This window comes from Hippocampus bargibanti, linkage group LG07 (genome assembly GCF_051943395.1).
Source record: "Hippocampus bargibanti isolate YZ-2025 linkage group LG07, ASM5194339v1, whole genome shotgun sequence".
NCBI classification, from domain to species: domain Eukaryota; kingdom Metazoa; phylum Chordata; class Actinopteri; order Syngnathiformes; family Syngnathidae; genus Hippocampus; species Hippocampus bargibanti.
In genome coordinates, this window is record NC_142740.1 from 10,547,085 (window position 1) to 10,568,347 (window position 21,263).

A 21,263-nucleotide genomic window follows, 5' to 3' on the forward strand; every position below is an offset into this window, starting at 1 on the left:
ACTTCACGCCAAGACGTCTTGCATTGCTTGTGAATCCAAACAATGGCTTCAGATTCGGATAATATGCTTTCTTGTTACACATCCAGTTATGAATATGTTTCAAATACACTGTAGTTCTGACGATTAAAGCATACATGTTTACAATCATTAAAGAATTATATGTGCCATTTTGAGGCAACATTGGGGGAACATCTCACCCAAAAAAAGGGAGCTAATGGCCACTAAAACAATACATGACAGAAGCATCTGCAATAGCCTGGATGGCACTGTTTTATGTCACTGTCTTCATACTCAATGAAAACCAGAATTAGACAAAATATTTCAAAGCCAAGACTTAAATGTTTTTATCTTATATAATTGACTGAGTATTCAGCTAAATTAACCGCTGAATAATTTTAGCACTGGCTAATTCCCGCTGGCTCTGTGCATGCTCTGTGTGTGACGATGTGGAATACATATTGGAGAAAAGCTGAGCGTGTGCTGGCGTGAGAACAGACTCTGAGCGGACATCACACCACACTGTGACGGCTCGGGGCAGATAGGAGGCAGCACACAGTCACAGACACCACCTTGCCCAGCCTTCATATCTGCGGTGCCTCACTGGACCCCTCACATATGCACACACACAAAACCTCATGCATCGCAGACTTGTGAATGTTGACAATACACATCTGTGTTTTCTGTAGGATCACAAAAATGTATGAAATTGTAGTGAATTGTAGTGTATGCAATACTCTCATAAGTTTCGATTACTAATCAAAAACTTCAATAAGGAGTAAACCTACTTGGTTGTATGTGTCAGGGTTTGCGATGTGGTGATGGTTGTGGATCCCAAATAAGCAGGCAGGAGGGAGCAGCAGGTTGTATTTGACAAATTTTATTAAAATAAAGTCAGCAGGAACAAAATCAAAAACATCAAAGTCATCCGTACAGAAAAGTACAAAGTATCAAAGAAAACCATGAGTAAAAATCTGCCAAAATGAAACAACCCTGACAGGGTGCAGCAAACATACAACACAATACAATGACCCGACAACGAATGGTCGTGCCGGCAGTCCTTTTAACTGCCACTGATTGGAACGACCAACACCTGTGCAGCTGCAGGCGGGGCCGTCAGCGCTATCCGATGGTCGCCAACCAGAACGTTACAGTCTGCCACTGATTGGAACGACCAACACCTGTGCCGGTGCAGGCGGGGCCGACAGCACCACCCGTTGGTCGCCAACCAGATCATGACAGTATGTTTCGTTAGACAAGCAGCATCTCCTCATCGTACAGAGGAGGAGATGGAATTTGCATGTTTTCCTGTGCGGGTTTTCTCAAGGTACTCCAGTTTTTTTCCCACATTACATGAACATACATGACATGTGTAATGATGACTCTGACACTGTCCGTAGGTGTGATTTTTGAGTGTCAATGGGCATTTGTCTGTGGGTGTCTTCGAAGCTGTCACAGGTTTCCCCAAAAAGCAGGCAACAGGCAAGGAGCAGCAGGGTGGATTGACCAAAATGTGAACAAGAGTACAACTAGAAAAAACACTAACTCAAGGTACGGTACCAAAGTTCTGTAAATCGCAAGGAATCCAAAGCACCGAAAGAAAACTCTGACAGAAGACCAAACTTGACAGGAGTGGAGCACAAGATAATCACATATCTGCAACTCACAAATCTTTATGACCTAACAAAGAAAGGCAGAAATCAGGGAACTAACTACAGTGATACCTTGGTTACCGAACTTAATTGGTTCCCAGACAGAGTGTGTAAGGCAAAAAGTGTGTATCCCAAACTTTCATTTCCCATAAGAAACCATTAAAATGAGAATAATCCGTTCCCAGGTCCCCATAAAACATAATTGTCTACTTTCTAAGCCTTAAAACTACACAAAATATACGTTATTTTATGTATAATAAATGTGCTATGGTGTTGTAATTAAATGAATAAAGGTAGTGTATAATAAAGTTGTTTTATTTACCTTTGTGATGGTCGTTGATGGCTTGATGGAATGGAGTGGCCATCTTGAGGAATGATTCCTTGTAAGCTTTGGCAGCTTTATCGTCAGAACTGGCTGCCTCCCCATGACCAATGACACAATGAATCCCTGTACGACACTTAAAAGTTTTCGAACCATCCGTGGCTAGCCTTGAAATCATCAATGGATGACGAACGTACAAGCAAGGTGACGAGACAACGAAAAACACCAGGACAAGAAACAAAGGGTTGAGGTAGCCGATTGATTCAGCACAAAGGGCAATGATGACGAGAACAGGTGGCGACAAAATGCACACAGGAGGAAACAAAAACTAACGTCAACAGACAAACTAAACAGACATCACAACATATCTTGCAGAAGCCATTACAAAAGTGATAAGTAAAAAGCATTTTATTTATTCTTTTAAAATACTTGTATGAAAAAAAATGATATTGTTGGTAGAAAAAAAACATAGACCCATTTTCATAGTCATATTGTAAAATATTTTTGTTACGTTTTTACAACACAATATTTACTGGTTTTTTTTAAACGTAGCAACCAAGAAGTACAAAAAATATTAAAATAGCTTCAATAGTGTCTGAAACCGATGACAATAAGTTACCGGACACCAGGGAGACAACTATGAAAAGTTGCCTGCCCAGCCATAAAGTTGCCCACCCCTACAACTTCAAACACAATAAGACGATGAATCGCAAAAAAAAAAAAACACTATTGCAAAATATACAGTAAAGTCTCGTTATATCGATATCGGTTATATCGATAGTACCGCTTATTACGATACTATTTTCATTTCCCTTGCACATTTCTAGTCTTTTTATGTATAATTAGTACCGTTTAGTACGATACCCGGTTTTTACGATAATCCGGTTATTACGGTGCTCCTTTTCATCCCCCGCCGGCCATTTTTGTTGTTTATATCGATATATCCGTCGCGCCATTGGTCAACTTGGTCACGTGTCTTGTTACGTGAGCCGCCATCAGTCGCGCCATTGGTCGACTTGGTCACATGAGCCACCATCGGTCACGCTATTGGTCGACTTGGCCGTGTGACTTTGTCACGTGACACGCCATTGGTCGCGCCATTGGTCAACTTGGTAACGTGTCTTGGTTACGTGTCACGCCATCAGTCGCGCCATTGGTCGACTTGGTCAGGTGACTTGGTTACGTACCCAGCACTCGTGTAGCAGAGCCATTTTCATTTTCAGACGCTAGCTCGTGTGTAGCAGACGAGATTGAAGTGTTTGTGTTAAAAGGTAAAAATGGGAAGCAGAAGAAGATTGATGACTTTTTTAAATTGTATACATAATACAGTAAGATGTAAGCGTTGCAGTTTCCCTGTTGTGTTATGTACATGCCCACTGTACTGTATATGAATGCAATCGTTTTTTGCAACAATGTTTCTTGTTTTGTCTGCTGAAGCGCGATGATTTTGAAAATTATTAACATTCCATACTGTGTATTAAAGGACAGCCGATGTCACTTTTTATTCAAATGCAAATAAAAATGACTTCACGCCAAGACGTCTTGCATTGCTTGTGAATCCAAACAATGGCTTCAGATTCGGATAATATGCTTTCTTGTTACACATCCAGTTATGAATATGTTTCAAATACACTGTAGTTCTGACGATTAAAGCATACATGTTTACAATCATTAAAGAATTATATGTGCCATTTTGAGGCAACATTGGGGGAACATCTCACCCAAAAAAAGGGAGCTAATGGCCAGCTCCGTTTCTTATATGGCGCTTGGCTGCCCTCTTTTGGCACCTTTTGTTTAATGCAGTTCGGCGCATGATCGGATATATCGATAGTCCCGGTTATATCGATATTTTTTCGGACTCCCTTGAATATCGATATAACGAGACTTCACTGTATATACAAATATTAATATACAAATTGCCAAACGAACTGAAATTCCGAAATTTCCAAACTGAACGAAGATTTCGAAATTGGAAAAAAAAGCAAAAATTGGATTTGAAAAAAAAAATCATGTTTTTATTGTTGAAAAAGTTTTTATTGTTGAAGAGACGTTTGGTAAGTTGTACGCCTGACGTTAAAGTTGCACGCCACGGGCATCCGGGCAGAAGTTATTTCAGACACTGGCTTAAAACTAAAACTAATAAACGTTAAATTAAATTAAGCATTTTGCTGAAAAGCCATTAAAACAAACACGCTCACTCTGATATTTAAAACTAACAACATTCAAAAACAAAACTCACATTGAAAACAATGACAAATAAGAATTCATATAATATTATGTAACCCTCGTGCTGAGACAGTGACTTCACAAGCCAGGTGATTTGCAGCTCATGCAATGATGAAGGCAGTTTATGGCTGGGGGACTAAATATTAACGACACATGACATTGACTGTTAACGCTTCATACATACTGGTTGTCACCCATATGCTTCAGTTTGGCGCAATCACGGGCTCAACCATGAGCAGGGGCCGTTTTCTCACCAATCAGATGTGAGGGAACCACTGAGGGTACCACTCCCCCTCTTAGTCCAGCACGGAGTCCAGAGTGGCGTGGTTCTGTTCCGTTTGTGACCAACAGATAGCAATGGAAGGCTTCTCCTCCAACGTTGCACCTGCTGGTCATCATGTCAGTAACTTTTTGATTTTAAAAGGACTGCCATGTCAAACACTTGGCATGGCATCATTGTGTTATTGTAATAGGTTTTTAAAGAGACGCAATTGACTTAGTAATGGTCTGTATTGCTGTTTGGCACAAATCCTGCTTGTTTAGGTGTAACATGATAGTTAAAATATTTTTTCTTCCCCTCCCATAACAGCTGAAGATGCTTTCTTTGCCAGGGATGTGCCCATCAGCTGTTGCACCTTCGGAAAAGCTGGGAAAGGCCTACTGCATATCTATTGATATATCCTAACTGACATCAGAAAAACGTTTTGATTGAAATTCTTGTTTTTTACATATGACAAAAGTGTCGTCCACATATCTAAACCAGTGCCTAGGTTTTGTCCCCGGGAACGATGTGAGGGCCTGTTTCTCCGTCTCTTCCATGTACAGATTAGCCACTATGGGTGAACCTGGTAAACCCATAGCACAACCATGAATTTGTTTGTAAAATGTTTCCCTAAATTGGTCCGGTTTAAGTTTGGTTCTTTCATGCAGAGAAGAGTCCACCAGCAGTTTCGTCCTCACCACTGAGACTGCTGCTGGGGTTGGGACCAATGTAAAAAGAAAGGTCACATCATATGATGCCAATGTTTCTTCAGGCTCCAATTTGAGGTATTTGATACTCTCTACAAACCCTGTGGTGTTCTCTATGTGATGTTCTGTGTAACCAACCATCAGAGCTAAGATAGTTTTTAAATATTTGGCTACATTGTATGTTGAGTAGTCAATGCTACAAACAATGGGTCTGAGGGGAGAACCTTTCTTTATGTATTTTTGGCAGGCCATAGATACATGGCGTGGCCTCGGTTTACGAACACCTTACCTTTCGAACTTTTCGGTTTACGAATGTTAAATTTATGAAAATTAAACCATGGCATAAGCACTACTTTTCGCGATACACGCCCCCCACCACGGCTGGCGGAGTAATCTTCGGCGGAAGAACACAAAAGCACACGACCGAACAGCACCCCAGCCGGCCAGCCCACCTTTACACACCCCCTTTCTCTCCTTTCTCTGAATGCAAACGTCAATCGCCTCCAAGGAGTTTTTTTCCAGATAATTTTTTCAAGTACGGATATGCTAAGTCAACATTGCTACCATCCTCCGCAACAGAGAAGCCATCAAAGGTGCGTCTGTTGCAAAAGGTGTTGCCGTGCTGTCAAAGCAACGGTCTCTGGCAATTGAAGAAGTTGAAAAACTTCTGTTAATTTGGATTAACAAAAAGCAGCTACCCGGCGACAGCGTGAGTAAATCAATTTTATGCGAGAAAGCACGGCTAATTCACTCCGATATCGCCATGCGGCAACCTGGAAGTTCGCCGCTTATTGAGGATTTTAAAGCCAGCAACGCATGGTTCGAGAACATCTGAGGGCGAGGAGGAGGAGATGGCTGCAACGTCATGTGAGCGCATGAAGGCATGTTGGCAAAGTGGAATAATGTGCAGGCTTTTATCGAACAGTTCCATCCAGAAAAGACTGTGGCTATGAAAATCATCAACATGATGAACGATAATGTGATGCCTCAGTTTCGTAAGACCTTACAAGTCAGAAAGTAACAGGTGTCAATTAAGTTTTTAGTCAGCAAATATGATAAGGAATCTCCAAAGAAGCAAAGAAGAGAAGCCACACCAGAGGTTGAGTTACCAATAGTCTTATGGAAGGTGACTCTCCTTCCATAAGCAATCAACGACAATCACAAAGGTAAATAAAAGTTTATACTTTACATTACAGTTTATTTCTTTAATTACAGTCCTAATAGAATGTGACTCTCTTTCCAAACAGCAATTCCCTCTGACCTCCAACACCATTCTATCAAGCCATCAACAACCATCGCACATGTAAATAAAGTGACTTTATTATACAGTGCAGAGTATTTCTTTCATTACAATACAATAGCACATTTATTATACATAGAATAAGGTATGCTGTGTGTAGTTTTACGGCTTATTTACTTGAAAATTATATTTTATTAAGACCTGGGAACAGATTATTCTCATTTTAATGGTTTCCTATGAGGAATTAATTTTTGGAGTACATAATTTTCGCCTTACAGACTCTGAGAACCAATTAAGTTCATAAGCCAATGTCTCACTGTATAATCGAAAATACATGTGTTTCAGAATCAGAATCAGGATCAGAATCACCTTTATTGCCAAGAATTCAGAACACACAAGGAATTCGTTTCCTGCACAAGTATCATCAAGAAATGGAGAAAAATGGAGGCACTATACAGTTTGTCTATTAGTTTTACTTTCTCTAACTTTTGGAGACAGTCTATAATTTCTTTCTGGTATCTATTGGAAGGGTCCCTTTTTAAGTGTTAGAATCATTGATTAACCTATTTATTTTGTCTTTATAAACCAATGTGTTGAGAAGCACTATACACCTACGCTTGTCTGCAGGAAATAATAGTAAGATTTTTGTGTTTTTGTAGAGTAGTTAACACCTTTCTCTTCAAAGTACAGATGACGGTTGAAGAAACCTTTTCATCGATGGACCACTCCTGTACCACGCTTACACAGACGTAATGAAATGTTATTCAAAATACAAATGTTTGGAACATTTATTTGACAAAAAAAGAAATGTCCAGAACTGTATGTTCCATCTGCATTGTTGGGTTCTTGTGTCATACACATGGACAAATAATAAGTGAGTGTAAAAGAGTCAGAGCCCTGCAACCCCCTTCGACTACGCTGAGAACATTGTGGCGTCTACTTGCCAAATACTGTTTCCTGACGCACACTCAAGTGGAAAATAAAGTCTCACCTGCAATGTCTGAGAATGAATGAATAGGTCTGTGTAGACAGTGCGTAACAATTTTTGATAGACTCATGAAAAACGCCCGTTCTTGGATTAATACATCCCCTTAAAAAGCAGACAACAGCATTCCCTCTAGGGTTCTACATTACGACCCGCCAACCTGCCAAATGCGGGTTAAAATTAAGTTTAGTGGGTGAAACTGTTTGAAAAAGGGTGGTGACGTCTGCTCAACACTATTTTTTTTTACTATAATCTGTACCTCTGTCTGTAAGCAATGTTTACTTTGCCTATTGGATGGGCCAATGGACCTTATTGTAGCATAGTGACAGTACCAGATTAAAATATACGCATTGAATGAAGGCCGAACAATATTACACACATATTAATTCAAAGCCGAGAAGAACAAACCTTGGGAAGGTTTTGAAAAAAAGGACTTCCATTTAATGAGTGATAGATGCATGGGGAGAAGTAAAAGAAAAACACACATATCATTTGCAGTCAACTCGAGTTGCATTCCAAGATCACTCACAGTGTGGGACATCTCAAAGATACATTGGGGGGGGGGGGGGGAATCAATGCATCAAACAGTGCACAAACAAAAAACTAAAGGAATTGTCGGTAGCTCAGATTCAGATGGGGGTCTGATTTTTTTTTTTTTTTCTTCAAAAGCGCTGAAGATATTTGAAACATTAGCATTTTCTGTGTATCTTTATTTATTCCTGTGTATTGTACTTATGTTTTTCATGACGGCAATGTTAATACCACAAGATGGATGAGCCAAGATTGCTCTGAGACCTTAGCCTTAGTCTATTTGCCCAGTTAGTTAAGAACAAGACAAATTTAAATGTGTTAAAATGTAAAATAGATGTGTTAGGTCATCCAAAACATGATGCCAGAGCAGTAACGCAAACATTATGAAGAAGGGTACACTATAAAAAAAATAAGAAAGGAATACATCAAGTTGAGTAAACATAACCTTTCCAAGCAACAAACTACAGTGATACCTTTATTTACTTATTCATCTATCTATTTATTTATTTTGCAATTCATCACCAACAACAATTAGTAAGATGACTAAAAGGGGTAGTAAAAAAATAAAACAGTTTTTATTCTTTTTTTGAGTATCTTGTATACAGAAGGGGTGTTCACATGGCAACTTTTACTCCAGTGTTTCTGCCCCACTCGAGCATTCACACGTACAAAGGTACAAGCAAATGTAACCCTGCCAAGGAGGCAGTTTGAAAAATTACTCCGGATTAAATGCTTGTTTGCGGGGCAGCTACAATATAAAATGGGTCATGTAAATGCGACAGGGGTAGATTCGCAACACATGAGACTTGATTGTGGAAGGTATTTCAGAATCTGAATCAGAATCAGAATACCTTTATGCGTCCCGCAATGGGGAAATTTGCAGTCCACAGCAGCAATTGAAGAGGGATGGGGTTGGGGTGGGAGTGAAAGGATAGAAAACAAGATATTCTAAGCATAACAAAATAAAATGCTCCGTTGTAGTTTTGCCATCTTTTCTTTCGCTCTCTCATCCTTTCATGGTTTGTCAAACTATTTTTTTGCTGCGGGCCACATTATAGCTATGCTTTCCTCTTCAGAATTTGGGGAAACCATGAGAATGTTTCATCTCTTCAACAAATTAGACAGAACAGCACAACAAATTAATGAATAACTAGTTTTCAAATTTGAAGCCAAAAATAATGACTATTATTGTGGTTTACATACGACACTTTAAAATGTTGGTTGTTTTTTGACATGTCACAAACAAGGTGGTGAGAAGGAAGCATACTTTACGCTTGCACATATTTTATTTCCAGATTATTACCAGTGTCTGAAACTAATGACAAAAAGTTAGCAGACAACTATGAAAAGTTGTTGCTCGGCCATAAAGTTGCCTGCCCCATTTTTCACAACTTGAAACACAATAAGACGACTAACCGCAAAAAAAAACATTGTTGCGAAGTATAAAGGATTTTTTTTTATTAAGGAAGTACCTACCACAAATGCTCCCTTGCTGAAGATTTTGCTCCAGTTGTCGTTTGTCATCATGGTGTACAATGCAATGTTTGCGTTACATTGCCAACAAACATTCGTTTGGCAATTTGCATACTCGGCACGGAAGCCAATCAGAAGCCTATTTCGTGCTTCGGAGTATACTGTGACTGTAAAGGCGCTTAGAAAGAGGAGTCCACGTGGCTTGTCGCGGTTTGCTTGTAGCTTTTGCTTTCTTGAATAAAACAAACGTTTGATTTGAAAAAAAAGCGTATTATTATTTTTTTTTTCTTGAAGAATTTGTCGGCCACCCGGGCCGAGACGTTTTGGTAGCTGTACGGCCGACGTAAAAGTTGCACGCCCCGGGCCTCCGGGCAGACGTTATTTCAAACACTTTTATTACTGCCGTATTGCATGGCCGCAGAAACTGCCGTTTGAACGCAAGTGGAGCTGCACCCCAGGGTAAAGACCAACCCGCAGCTCCCGAGCCGCATGCGGCTCTTTGGCTGATTTCATGTGGCTCTTTAGGGGCCGGCTCTTAATGGCCGTCCACATGACAAGCGTAAAAAATGTTTGGCGCTGGCGCTGCCATTCATCCTCTATGTACCGTACTTCTGCGACCATAGCGCGCGCTGCACATTTTGGAGAAAATGTAAGACTTTTAAGGGCACCTTAGAGTGGTGAAGACTTTTAAATGCACCTCATAGTCGTGAAATTATGGTATGAAGCTGACCATGTGACGTTAACACGCATGTGCGTGAGATGAAAATCAATCATTTATGTCGTAAACCACGGGTGGCCAACCAGTCAGAGACTCGACACAAATTGTTTACGACGTAAACAATTCATTTGCGTCAGGTTTGCTCTCAAAATGTCAGGGAAAAAATCCACAGCAAAACGAAAATATGAAGACGAACACGGGACATTTTTAACAGAGTGGGAAAGTTTATATTTTTTGGTTGGCGTAAGGGCAAGCCATTCTGCCTTATATGTCAGGCGTCATTGGCACATTTCAAAGCGTCAAATCTTCAGCGCCACTTCAGCTCACGCCACGCAAACATCGACCAAGAATTCCCCAAAGGGACTGAACTTCGCAAGCACACGTTGGTCACTTTAAAAACTCAACCTGAAAAGCAGATATTTTTTTCCCGAAAATTTACAAAGCACCCAGAGACCGTAACGCTTGCATCATACCAACTGGCTTGGAACATTGGACAGTCTAAAAAGCCACGAAGGGGAGTTTATTAAGAAATGCCTCAGTGACGCTGTTGAAATCTTGTCTCCTGAAAACGACAAACTAAAACAAATGGTAGCAGATGTCCAACTGTCCCGCCACACTGTTGAACGCAGAATTTCAGACATTAGCACCGCTATTGAATCACACCTGCACTCTGACCTTCAAGCATGTGAGTATTTTAGTGTCGCATTGGATGAAAGTTGTGACATACAAGACAAGCCTCAGTTGGCAATATTTGCACGGTCTGTGACAAAGGATTGTGTGATCAAAGAAGAACTCCTTGATATTGTGGTGCCATTAAAAGACAGAACCCGTGGCATAGATGTGAAGGAAACAATGATGGCTGCATTTGCAAAAGCAAATCTGCCCGTACCAAAACTGACTGCAATAGCCACGGATGGAGTACCTGCCATAACCGGATCTGTGAACGGGCTTGTGGGGCTGTGCAAAGCTGACCAAACATTTCCTGAGTTTTGGAATTTCCACTGCATCATCCACAGGGAGCAACTCGTGTCTAAATCATTGAATTTAGAGAATGTCATGAAGCCTGTGATGGAAATCATCAACTACATCCGCACTGACGCGCTTTACCACAGACAATTCAAGAATCTCATCGCTGAGCTGGAATAAGGGCTTCCAGGTGACCTGCCGCTACACTGCACTGTGAGGTGGCTGTCAAAAGGCAAAGTACTCTGTTGCTTTTTTGAGCTTTTGGATGCCGTGAAACTGTTCATGGCAGCAGACATTTAAACAGCTTCTTCCCCCAAGCCATTAACTCTTTGAACTCTTTCAACAGTAGCCAAAATGGAACTGTATAGTGCCACTTAGCAGTTTTTTTTTTACGACGATACTAGTGCAGCGTGTTCTACCGGAAACAAATTCCTTGTGTGTTCTACATACTTGGCAATAAAGATGATTCTGATTCTGATGAAAGAGAAAGACAATGACTATCCCGTGCTCTCGGACCGCGAGTGGGTTATGGATCTGGCTTATTTGGTTGACCTGCTGTATCACTTGGACAAACTGAACCTTACCCTGCAGGGTAAGTCAAAAATTCTGCCTGACTTGGTGCAAAGTGTGTTTGCGTTTGTCAACAAACTGAAGCTGTTCAGGGCGCATATTCAAAAGGGAGATTTAACACATTTTTCCACTGTGCTTAAAGCCAGCGGGCAAGTCACCAGCGCCGCCCTGGATAAGCAAAGAGCCAGATATGCAACACTGGTTGAAAACGTGCACGAAAACTTTGCGACCCGATTCCGTGATCTACAACTGAAAAGGCCGCAGGTTACGTTCCTTGTCGACCCGTTTAATGCGTAGACGGACTGTTTGAAAGCCCTGCTCGTCACAGATGAAGCTGCGGCTGAGTTAGAGATGATCGATCTTTGTGAGGAAGATCAATTGAAACCTGCTTTACACTAGCTCGTCTGTAGCAGACGAGATTGAAGTGTTTATGTGAAAAGGTAAAAATGGGAAGCAGAAGAAGATTGATGACTTTTTTAAATTTCATACATAATACAACAAGATGTAAGCGTTGCAGTTTCCCTGTTGTGTAATGTACATGCCCACTGTACTGTATATGAATGCAATCGTTTTTTGCAACAATGTTTCTTGTTTTGTCTGCTGAAGCGTGATGATTTTGAAAATTACTGTACATTCCATACTGTGTATTAAAGGACAACCGATGTCACTTTTTATTCAAATGCAAAACACCAATAAAAATGACTTCACGCCAAGACGTCTTGCATTGCTTGTGAATCCAAACAATGGCTTCAGATTCGGATAATATGCTTTCTTGTTACACATCCAGTTATGAATATGATTCAAATACACTGTAGTTCTGAAGAGGAAAGCATACATGTTTGCAATTGATTAAAGAATTATATGTGCCATTTTGAGGCAACATTCGGGGCACATCTCTCACCCCCCCAAAAAAAAGAGGTACGAAATGGCGAGCTCATGGCCAGCTCCGTTTCTTATATGGCGCTTGGATGCCCTCTTTTGGCGGCTCTTGTTAATGCAGTTCAGCACAGGACGGATATATCGACAGTACAGTTATATCGACATTTTTTCTCCCGAGAATATCGATATAACGAGACTTTACTGTGTGTATGTATATATATATATATATATATATATATATATATATATATATATATATATATATATATATATATATATATATATATATATATATTCGCGTCCCGGTCCGGCCTCCCTGTGTGGAGTTTGCATGTTCTCCCCGGACCCGCGTGGGTTTACACTCCAAAAACATGCATGGCAGGCAGATTGAACACTCCAAATTGTCCCTAGGTGTGAGTGTGAGAGTGACTGTTGTACGTCTTTGTGTGCCCTGCGATTGGCTGGCAACCAATTCAGGGTGTCCCCCGCGACCCTAATGAGGAATAAGCGGTACGGATAATGAGATGATATATATATATATATATATATATATATATATATATATATATATATATATATATATATATATATATATATATATATATATATATATATATATATATATATAACATCCGACTTATGACCGAGTTCCCTCTGGTGCTATCACACGGTCGATTGCTGTGCGAGAGCTAGATGCTGGCTGGCCAAATTCTCTACGCGTTGCCGGCCTGCTAGCGCGTTTCGATGCCAGGCGTAGAATTAAAAATTTAAAAATAGGGTCTGGAGGTCGTGGTCATAAGTATGGGTGGTTGTAAGTGGAGCCGGTCAAAAGTCGGATGTTACCTGTATACCACATATACTGTATTATTATTATCAACCAACAATGATTTGAATGCAAACAAAATCCTTGAGGGCATTCAAATAATTGCTATTTAAATTACTTTGGGCATGCCAGAAGGCAGTCTAAATATTTGTTATGAATATTCATTCATTCATTTTCTGATCTGCTTATCCAAGCCATCTTCAGGCAGTCAGCGAGTCGGATCCTGAACTGGTTAGCAGCAAATTGCAGGTCACACGGAGACAAACAAAGATCCGCTCTCATCTTCTCACTTGGGAACAATTTTGAGTGCTCAATCAGAATCAGAATCAGAAAATCTTTATTTGTCCCACAATGGGGACATTTGCAGTCCACAGCAGCAATTTGAAAGGGGATAGGGGTCGGGGGTGAAAGGATAGAAAACAAGATATTCTAAGCATAGTAAAATAAAAATGTCAACTGTATACTGTAAATGCGCAAACTTGTTTCATAAAAAATGGTGTACATAGTGCAAGTATCAAGAAAGGCATATTTAAAAAGTGAAGTGAAGTGGGAGGTCAACACCAACTCTATCCTGAAAAAGGCCCAACAGAGAATGTACTTCCTGAGGCTGCTAAAGAAGCATGGCCTGCCACAGGAGGTGCTGCAACATTTCTACACGGCTGTCATCGAATCCATCCTGTGTTCTTCCATCACCGTTTGGTTCGGGGCCGCCACAAAAATGGACAAAATCCGACTTCAACGGACAGTTAGGACGGCGGAAAAAAATCATTGGCACCGCCCTACCCACTCTCGAGGACTTGCACACTGCAAGAATCCAAACTAGGGTGCGGAAAATCCTACTGGACCCTCCGCACCCTGCCCACCACCTTTTCCAGCTACTCCCCTCAGGCAGGCGCTACCGATCCATGCGCACCAAATCCAGCAGACATTTAAACAGCTTCTTCCCCCAAGCCATTAACTCTTTGAACTCTTTCAACAGTAGCCAAAATGGAACTGTATAGTGCCACTTAGCAGTTTTTTGACGACAATACTAGTGCAGTGTGTTCTACCGGAAACAAATTCCTTGTGTGTTCTACATACTTGGCAATAAAGATGATTCTGATTCTGATTCTGATTTATGTATGGCTGTATTGCATCACCCCATATTTCCAGTACAAGTGTCCAGTTTTTTTTCACATATGATTATTGAGAATTGCAAAGCCTGACAGCAGTCGGTAGGAACGAGCGGCGGTACCTCTCCTTCTTGCAGCGTGGGTGTAACAGTTTCTGGCTGAAGGAGCTACCCAGTGCTGTCATGGTGGGCAGGAGAGGGTGGGAGGGGCTGTCCATCATAGCTTTTAGTTTAGCTAGCGTCCGTCTGTTGCCCACCTCCTCCAGAGAGTCTAGCGAGCAGCCTAGGACAGAACTGGCCCTCTTGACAAGGCTCTCCAGTCTTTTCCTGTCCCAGTCTGTCATGCACCTTTTTGGAATGTGGGAGGAAACCCAAAGAACCAGAGAAAACCCACGCAAGCACAAGAAGATGCAAAATCCACACAAGGGGGGCAGAGCTGGAAATTAATGTGTTTCGTTATTAATATTTAATGCTTTTCGTTCAAAATGAAAAGGTCTTTCATACACGTAACCTTGTACATTCTGATTTTAGACTTTGTATCTACTCTTCTGGTTAATGGATGATACATTTAACGGCATTCCTTCTAAAGAGACCGGGCTTTTCTATGCCCTCTCTGACCGAAACGCAAGTTAGTTTTTTCTCCCCTCCCAACAACACCATGAATGGTCTACTTCCTGTGGTCTCACATAAGAAACCAGACATTCACACCCCCCGGTGAAGGCTGAGTGAGACCACGTCATCTTGCGAAACTGAGAGGAGTTCCTGTTTGCACGTCTCCGGCAGCTGTCTTGCAGCCTGCCGCATTGTGTGTCTTCTGAGGTGACGGAAGGATAGCGTGTGTCTGTGTGTGTGGAAAGGGGTTTGTCTGCTTAGTTCAGTTTGTCGTCTTGGCACACGATCCTTGGCACATTTCCAGAGACAGGAATGTCTTCTGCATATGCAGTTCTCTCTCCAGACAGAACACATTTTTGTCATTATCACATTTGAAATGTGCGGTATAAATGCAACTGATTGATTTTTTATATTCAAACCACAATTTAGCAGTTAGGCACTGATTAATGTCATTATCTCTTTCTTACCAACCTTTCAATTCGGTGTATAAGTAGCTTTCAGCCCAAGTGACAGTTTCCTAAGTGACAAATGCAGTATCATTCAGTAATTCAAATTCATAAATGTCGTTTTGGTTTCGCATTACAGGTGGGCAATGTAAACATAACATGTTACATTATATTGAATGGGGCGGCATGGTGGTGGTGAATCTGTGAGACGAATAAAGGCATATCCAATCCAATCCAACCTCATAGATTGATTCCGGCCCGGGTCTTCCTGTGTGAATATAATAATAATAATAATAGTATAGTAATAATAATAATAATAATAATAATAATAATAATAATAATAATAATAATAATAATAATAATACATTTCATGTATAAGCACTTTTCAAAACTCTCAAGGTCAATTTACAGTCACAGGATAAGTTTTTTTCTGTGGGTAAGCAGCAGCAGCCACACGCACCAGCGTTCACTCAACCCGGAAGTAACTCAAATAGAATAGTAAGACAAATAGATAGAAAGCAAGCTAGCAAGCCAATAGATAGCTAATAGCAAGCCAGCTAGATAGCTAGCCAGCCAGCCAGATAGCTATTATACAGAAAAGACAAATAGATTTAGCACAATATTGGCGCGAATAAACTACCATCGCCTTTTGGCTGCGAAATAAACTACCCTGTATAGTAAGGTGTTTTTAGCGTGAAAAAAAAAACGCTCATGTGCATAAGGCACCAATCATACATCTGTTTTGTTTCATTTTTTTTGTAATAAAGACACACAACAGTGATGAAAATCATGACACAGTTATTTCAGTTTTGTCATTTTACTCCTGCTTGCCAATATAGCTTGTGCAGCTTTCTTGGCTTTTACCATCCCAACCAGTACCTTGTAGCGTTTCACACAGTATTTCTTATTGCGACTGGGTTTTCTCTAGGTATTCTAGTTTCCTATCTACAGTGATACCTCGGCTTACGAAAGTCTTGGCTAACGAATTTTTCGGCTTACGAACGTTAAATTCACGAGAATTTAATCTTGGCATATGAACTTTTTTCGGGATACACACGTATCGCCAAAATGAGTGTTTAATGCTTATGAAACCGGCCACTCGATTCCATCAAGCCATCAACGGCCATGACAAAAGGTAAATAAAATGACTCATCCAGGATCAGAATTAGCAAAGCAACTCCCCAAAAAAGCTGTGAATCTCCTCAATGTTTGACTTCAGGGACCATGCATTCCTTATTTTTAACCAGGTTTCATTTTCAGTAAACAGGACAGTGATGTGTTTTACCAAAAAAATCTGTATCACAGTCTTATCTAACCATAGGACATTGTCCCAGATAGGCCTGGCCTGAAGTCTGTCAATAATGCTGTTTGGGTGATTTATTGATTTTATCAATGTTAGCTCTTTGTGGGCCGTTGACAATGTTCCACTCAACAGTAGGAAAAAAATCATACCACTTTAACCATTCACAACTGTATCTCTCCAGCGGCAGCAATGTTTTGAAGTGTGAACTAGATAACAATGATCTAACTATGGCAATTAGGACAATTAGGTCCTTATCACATCTAGTACAACAAATCAGGGACAAAATATGATTCAGAGCCCCCCTCAAGAAAAGGCTTGTTGGCATACACCAACAGGACCTTATTTTACATTCAAAGTAGGCAAAAAAGGGTGAAAAATCATTGTGATAAATGAGAATCTGTACATGCTACATGAAAAAGTAGTGACACCAGTCCGATGAAGCATCAGAAACATTGGATGCAAATTAGCAAATATCAACTCAAAAGGACCATCTAATCACCAGTTGAGTTGACAAGAACATCATTCACAGTGTTGAGGTATTTTTGCTCAGCTCACATGTTTTAACGCTTTCAGGCACAGTGGTTACTACATTGGACAGCTTATCATGTTTACAGGTTGCACGGTGCATGAAGGGGTTAATTTACTGTATTTTCCGGTGTGTAAGGCACACCCGAATGCCTTCATTTTCTTCGAAAGATATATATATATATATATATATATATATATATATATATATATATATATATATATATATATATATATACAAAATACTATATTTGATTTGAAACAAAATCACAGTTTTTTTCTTGAAGAAGTTGTCGACAATCCGGGCTGAGACGTTTTGAAAGTCGTACGCCCCGGGCCACTGTGCAGACGCTATTTCAAACACTGGTATATGACACAATACAGTCATGATGAAAATGAGGGATATTGATGGAAATTATGTTTTAATCTGAAATAAATCACGGTTCATATTCAGCAGTGTTTGCTTCGGTACTGAGGCTTTTCCTTTCAAATGTTTAATAGGGTGAGCTTTTATTTTATTATTATTATTATTATTATTATTATTATTATTATTATTATTATTATTATTATTATTATTATTGATGAAAAGGTTTCTTCAGCCGTCATCTGTATTTCTTTGAAGGTGTCAGACGTTTCGCTTCTTATTCAAGAAACTTCGTCTGCAAACTAAAGTCTTACTGGTAGTTTAGGCCCTATATATATCCCTACTGTTCAGACATGGTGGTGCCGGACTCTGCTATGCTAGCTCCCCGCTCGGAGTCAAAACATATCAGAATAGGGAATGAAACCAAAAATTCTAACTACCAGTAAGACTCCTGTACAACTGAGAGCTTACACAGATTATTATTATTATTATTATTATTATTATTATTATTATTATTATTATTATTATTATTATTATTATTATTATTATGAGTAGTAGTAGTAGTAGTAGTAGTAGTAGTAGTAGTAGTAGTATCGATGAGAAGGTTTCTTCAGCCGTCATCTGTACAAAAGTGAAGGTTTCGGACGTTTCGCCTCCTATCCAAGAGGCTTCGTCAGCGAACTAAAGTCTGATCGTATCGGCCCCATTTATATATCCCTAATGTCCAGACCTGGTGGCGCCGGACACAGCTATGATGGGTCCCTACTCTCAGGTTGGGGGGGCAGAGGACCCCTCCCTGTGGCCCCAAACATATCAGGAGAGCACTCACTAACTGTGGGTACCCTCAGTGGTCATTCAACAAATGTCAGAAAGAAAGAATAGGGAATGAAACCAATAATTCTCAAGATACAAAAAGGAGAGGAGTAGCAGGAGTTTCTGAAAAATTACAAAGAGTCCTTTGGCAACATAAAATTCCTACTTATTTCAAACCGATAAACACGTTAAGGCAAAAATTAGTGCATCCAAAAGATAGGCTACCAAATGAAAAACAAAGTAATGTAGTTTATTCCATACATTGTAAGAATGAAAATTGTAAAGAGCAGTACATTGGGGAGACTCAACAAATTCTCAAAAAAAGACTTTATCAACATCGCAGGGATAATATAAGTGGACCTCAATCGGCAGTACATTTGCACCTAAAAGCTAGCAACCACTCATTTGATGACAATGAGGTTAAAATCTTAGCGAAAGAACATAGATGGTTTGAAAGGGGGGTAAAAGAAGCGATTCTTATAAAACAACAAAATCCTTCATTAAACCGGTCTGGTGGGGTGAGGTTCAATTTGGATCGTTCATATAATAGCCTGCTTAGGCAAAACAGGTTAGGCAACTTTCGTAATGCTGATGAGGGTCGTTATGCTGATGAGGTGATACCGGTGGGAGTGGGGGTAATAGGCCAGTCGTTAGTCAGGAATGTAGGAACAATCAGTGGGGCCACAGGGAGGGGTCCTCTGCCCCCCAACCTGAGAGTAGGGACCTATCATAGCTGTGTCCTGCGCCACCAGGTCTGGACATTAGGGATATATAAATGGGGCCGATACGACCAGTCAGACTTTAGTTCGCTGACGAAGCCTCTTGGATAGGAGGCGAAACGTCCGAAACCTTCACTTTTGTACAGATGACGGCTGAAGAAACCTTCTCATCGATGGACCACTCCTGTACGACTGAGAGCTTACACAGAAGTAGTAGTAGTAGTAGTAGTAGTAGTAGTAGTAGTAGTAGTATAAGGTATTTTAAACCAAGTCATCAACAGTAACCTTTATTTTGCTTCCTTTTTATTGTCATGTCACAGCTCCACGACAGCTTCACCGCAATTGTGCCCATGTGGCAGTGACGTGCGGTGAGGTTCATGGCTGGTGAGGCACTGCCTCACCTGCCTCCACTGACTGCACGTCACTGATATAAATTGACTCTGATCTGAAACGACAGACACTTTAACAGAACCTGACTGTTTCCCCCATTGTCATTTTGCTTCTTTCTGACACACGCACACACGCACGCACACACGCACTTACACTTTCTGTGAGCATAAACTCAGGCAAAAAAAACGCCAGATGACACCACAGCCAATGAATACACAATTGAAGCAAATGATGATAATAAACTAGTATTAGTGAATCACATTGCAATGTTTTAGGTGGGCGTTGCCTGTTCATATTACCATACTTTATGCACAAGGTGGTACTCTACAGTACTCCAACTGTAATTTTCTAAAGCTAGGTGCCTTTTATTGCAGTTAAGGTTGAATGCAATGACATGATTTGAGCTGGGGATAGTATCATCAATAACAGCCCTTCTAATCTCTATTTGCTATTCAGCGGATGCTCCTGAACCAAGCAACCCACCTCACGTTAACATGATGTGGGATCAGAGATCCTGTGATGCAAAGCTTTCCCTACCTCTCTCCTCCGGCTCTCCGCACCGGGTCTGGTGATGAGCGCCGTATCCCCGCACACCACGGCGGCATCCTCCACGAACACGCTGTCCGGCAGGGTCTCATCCACGGGCAGTTCCACTATCTCGAGCCCGAGCGTGGTCCTGAGGACGTGGACGTAATCATCATGCTCCTTTTGCGCCTTGATTGAATCCACCTCAGCATGGTTGATCCGGAGGGCTTCTTTGGCCAGAGACGTCGGGATTCCCCGGATGATAGCGTGAGTGTAACGACCAAAACCTGCCATTAAACCGGCCATGTTTTCCCTTTCGTTTGGCGAGCTTAACTAAATGTGGGTTAAAAAAATCAAACTGCAGAGCACCCTTGAGATTCACTGAGCGACAGCTGTCACGATGCTGGCTGGCTTACTTATTTACCACCGTTTCAACGCTTTGGGGTTAATTCTTAATTGACATAAAAAGGGGGGATTCATTGGGTGTTAGTGAGCTGCGTTTTTGCCTCCAAGCGTGTCGCGGTGACGCGAAGCAACCATCACGTGAAGCCCAACAGCCTATCAGCCCTCGAAGAGGCGTTCACTCCAACAAGTGACTCGCTCGTTTAACATAAGCTTCACTCAACACGGCACCGGCAAACAACCTCCGAGCATCATTGCATCCGGACGACTTGGGCTTTACATCCTGTCATGCCAATTTAAAACCAATGTTTGCAGATGAAGATGAGGTTTGAATTCACATGTCAAACATTGAGTTATGTTAAATGTAAACTTGCACAAGACCTGCACAAAGTCTGTTTGAATAGGCGGCTGCTCACCTGTCATAAAGAATCAAAATTGCTAATTATGGCTAACAACTTTAATCGGAGTCTGCGAAAGATGACACGGCTTACAAATTGAGAGTAAATGTATATACACAGAGCAGCTAAATCCCCCTTAGTTGAGATATTGGTGATTTAAAGGTGGGGAGAAAGAACAGGGACAGCAAAAATGTGAACCCAGTAGCCCTCAACAGATTTGGAGACGCAAAAACAGACCCCATCAATGGCTTTCTCTCAGCAATTTCTTTGTGGATGTGTTGCGTCACACGAGTGTATGATTTTG

At 40.9% G+C, this 21,263-nt stretch overlaps 1 protein-coding gene across 2 annotated transcripts in view; it reads right to left on the minus strand.

Moving 5' to 3' along the window:
• The window catches only part of ddah1 (dimethylarginine dimethylaminohydrolase 1), a 98,664-nt gene extending 77,975 nt beyond the window's left edge, over window positions 1-20,689 (minus strand). Inside the window, exon 1 of one of the 2 annotated variants that reach the window (XM_089001840.1) lies at window positions 20,172-20,689. In XM_089001840.1, the coding sequence (XP_088857966.1) occupies window positions 20,172-20,465 (294 nt within the window). In that variant the 5' untranslated portion in view covers window positions 20,466-20,689. The remainder of the gene's footprint in view (window positions 1-20,171) is intronic. The other variant, XM_089001841.1, reaches the window with a different exon arrangement.
• Between the last annotated feature and the right edge of the window lie 574 nt (window positions 20,690-21,263).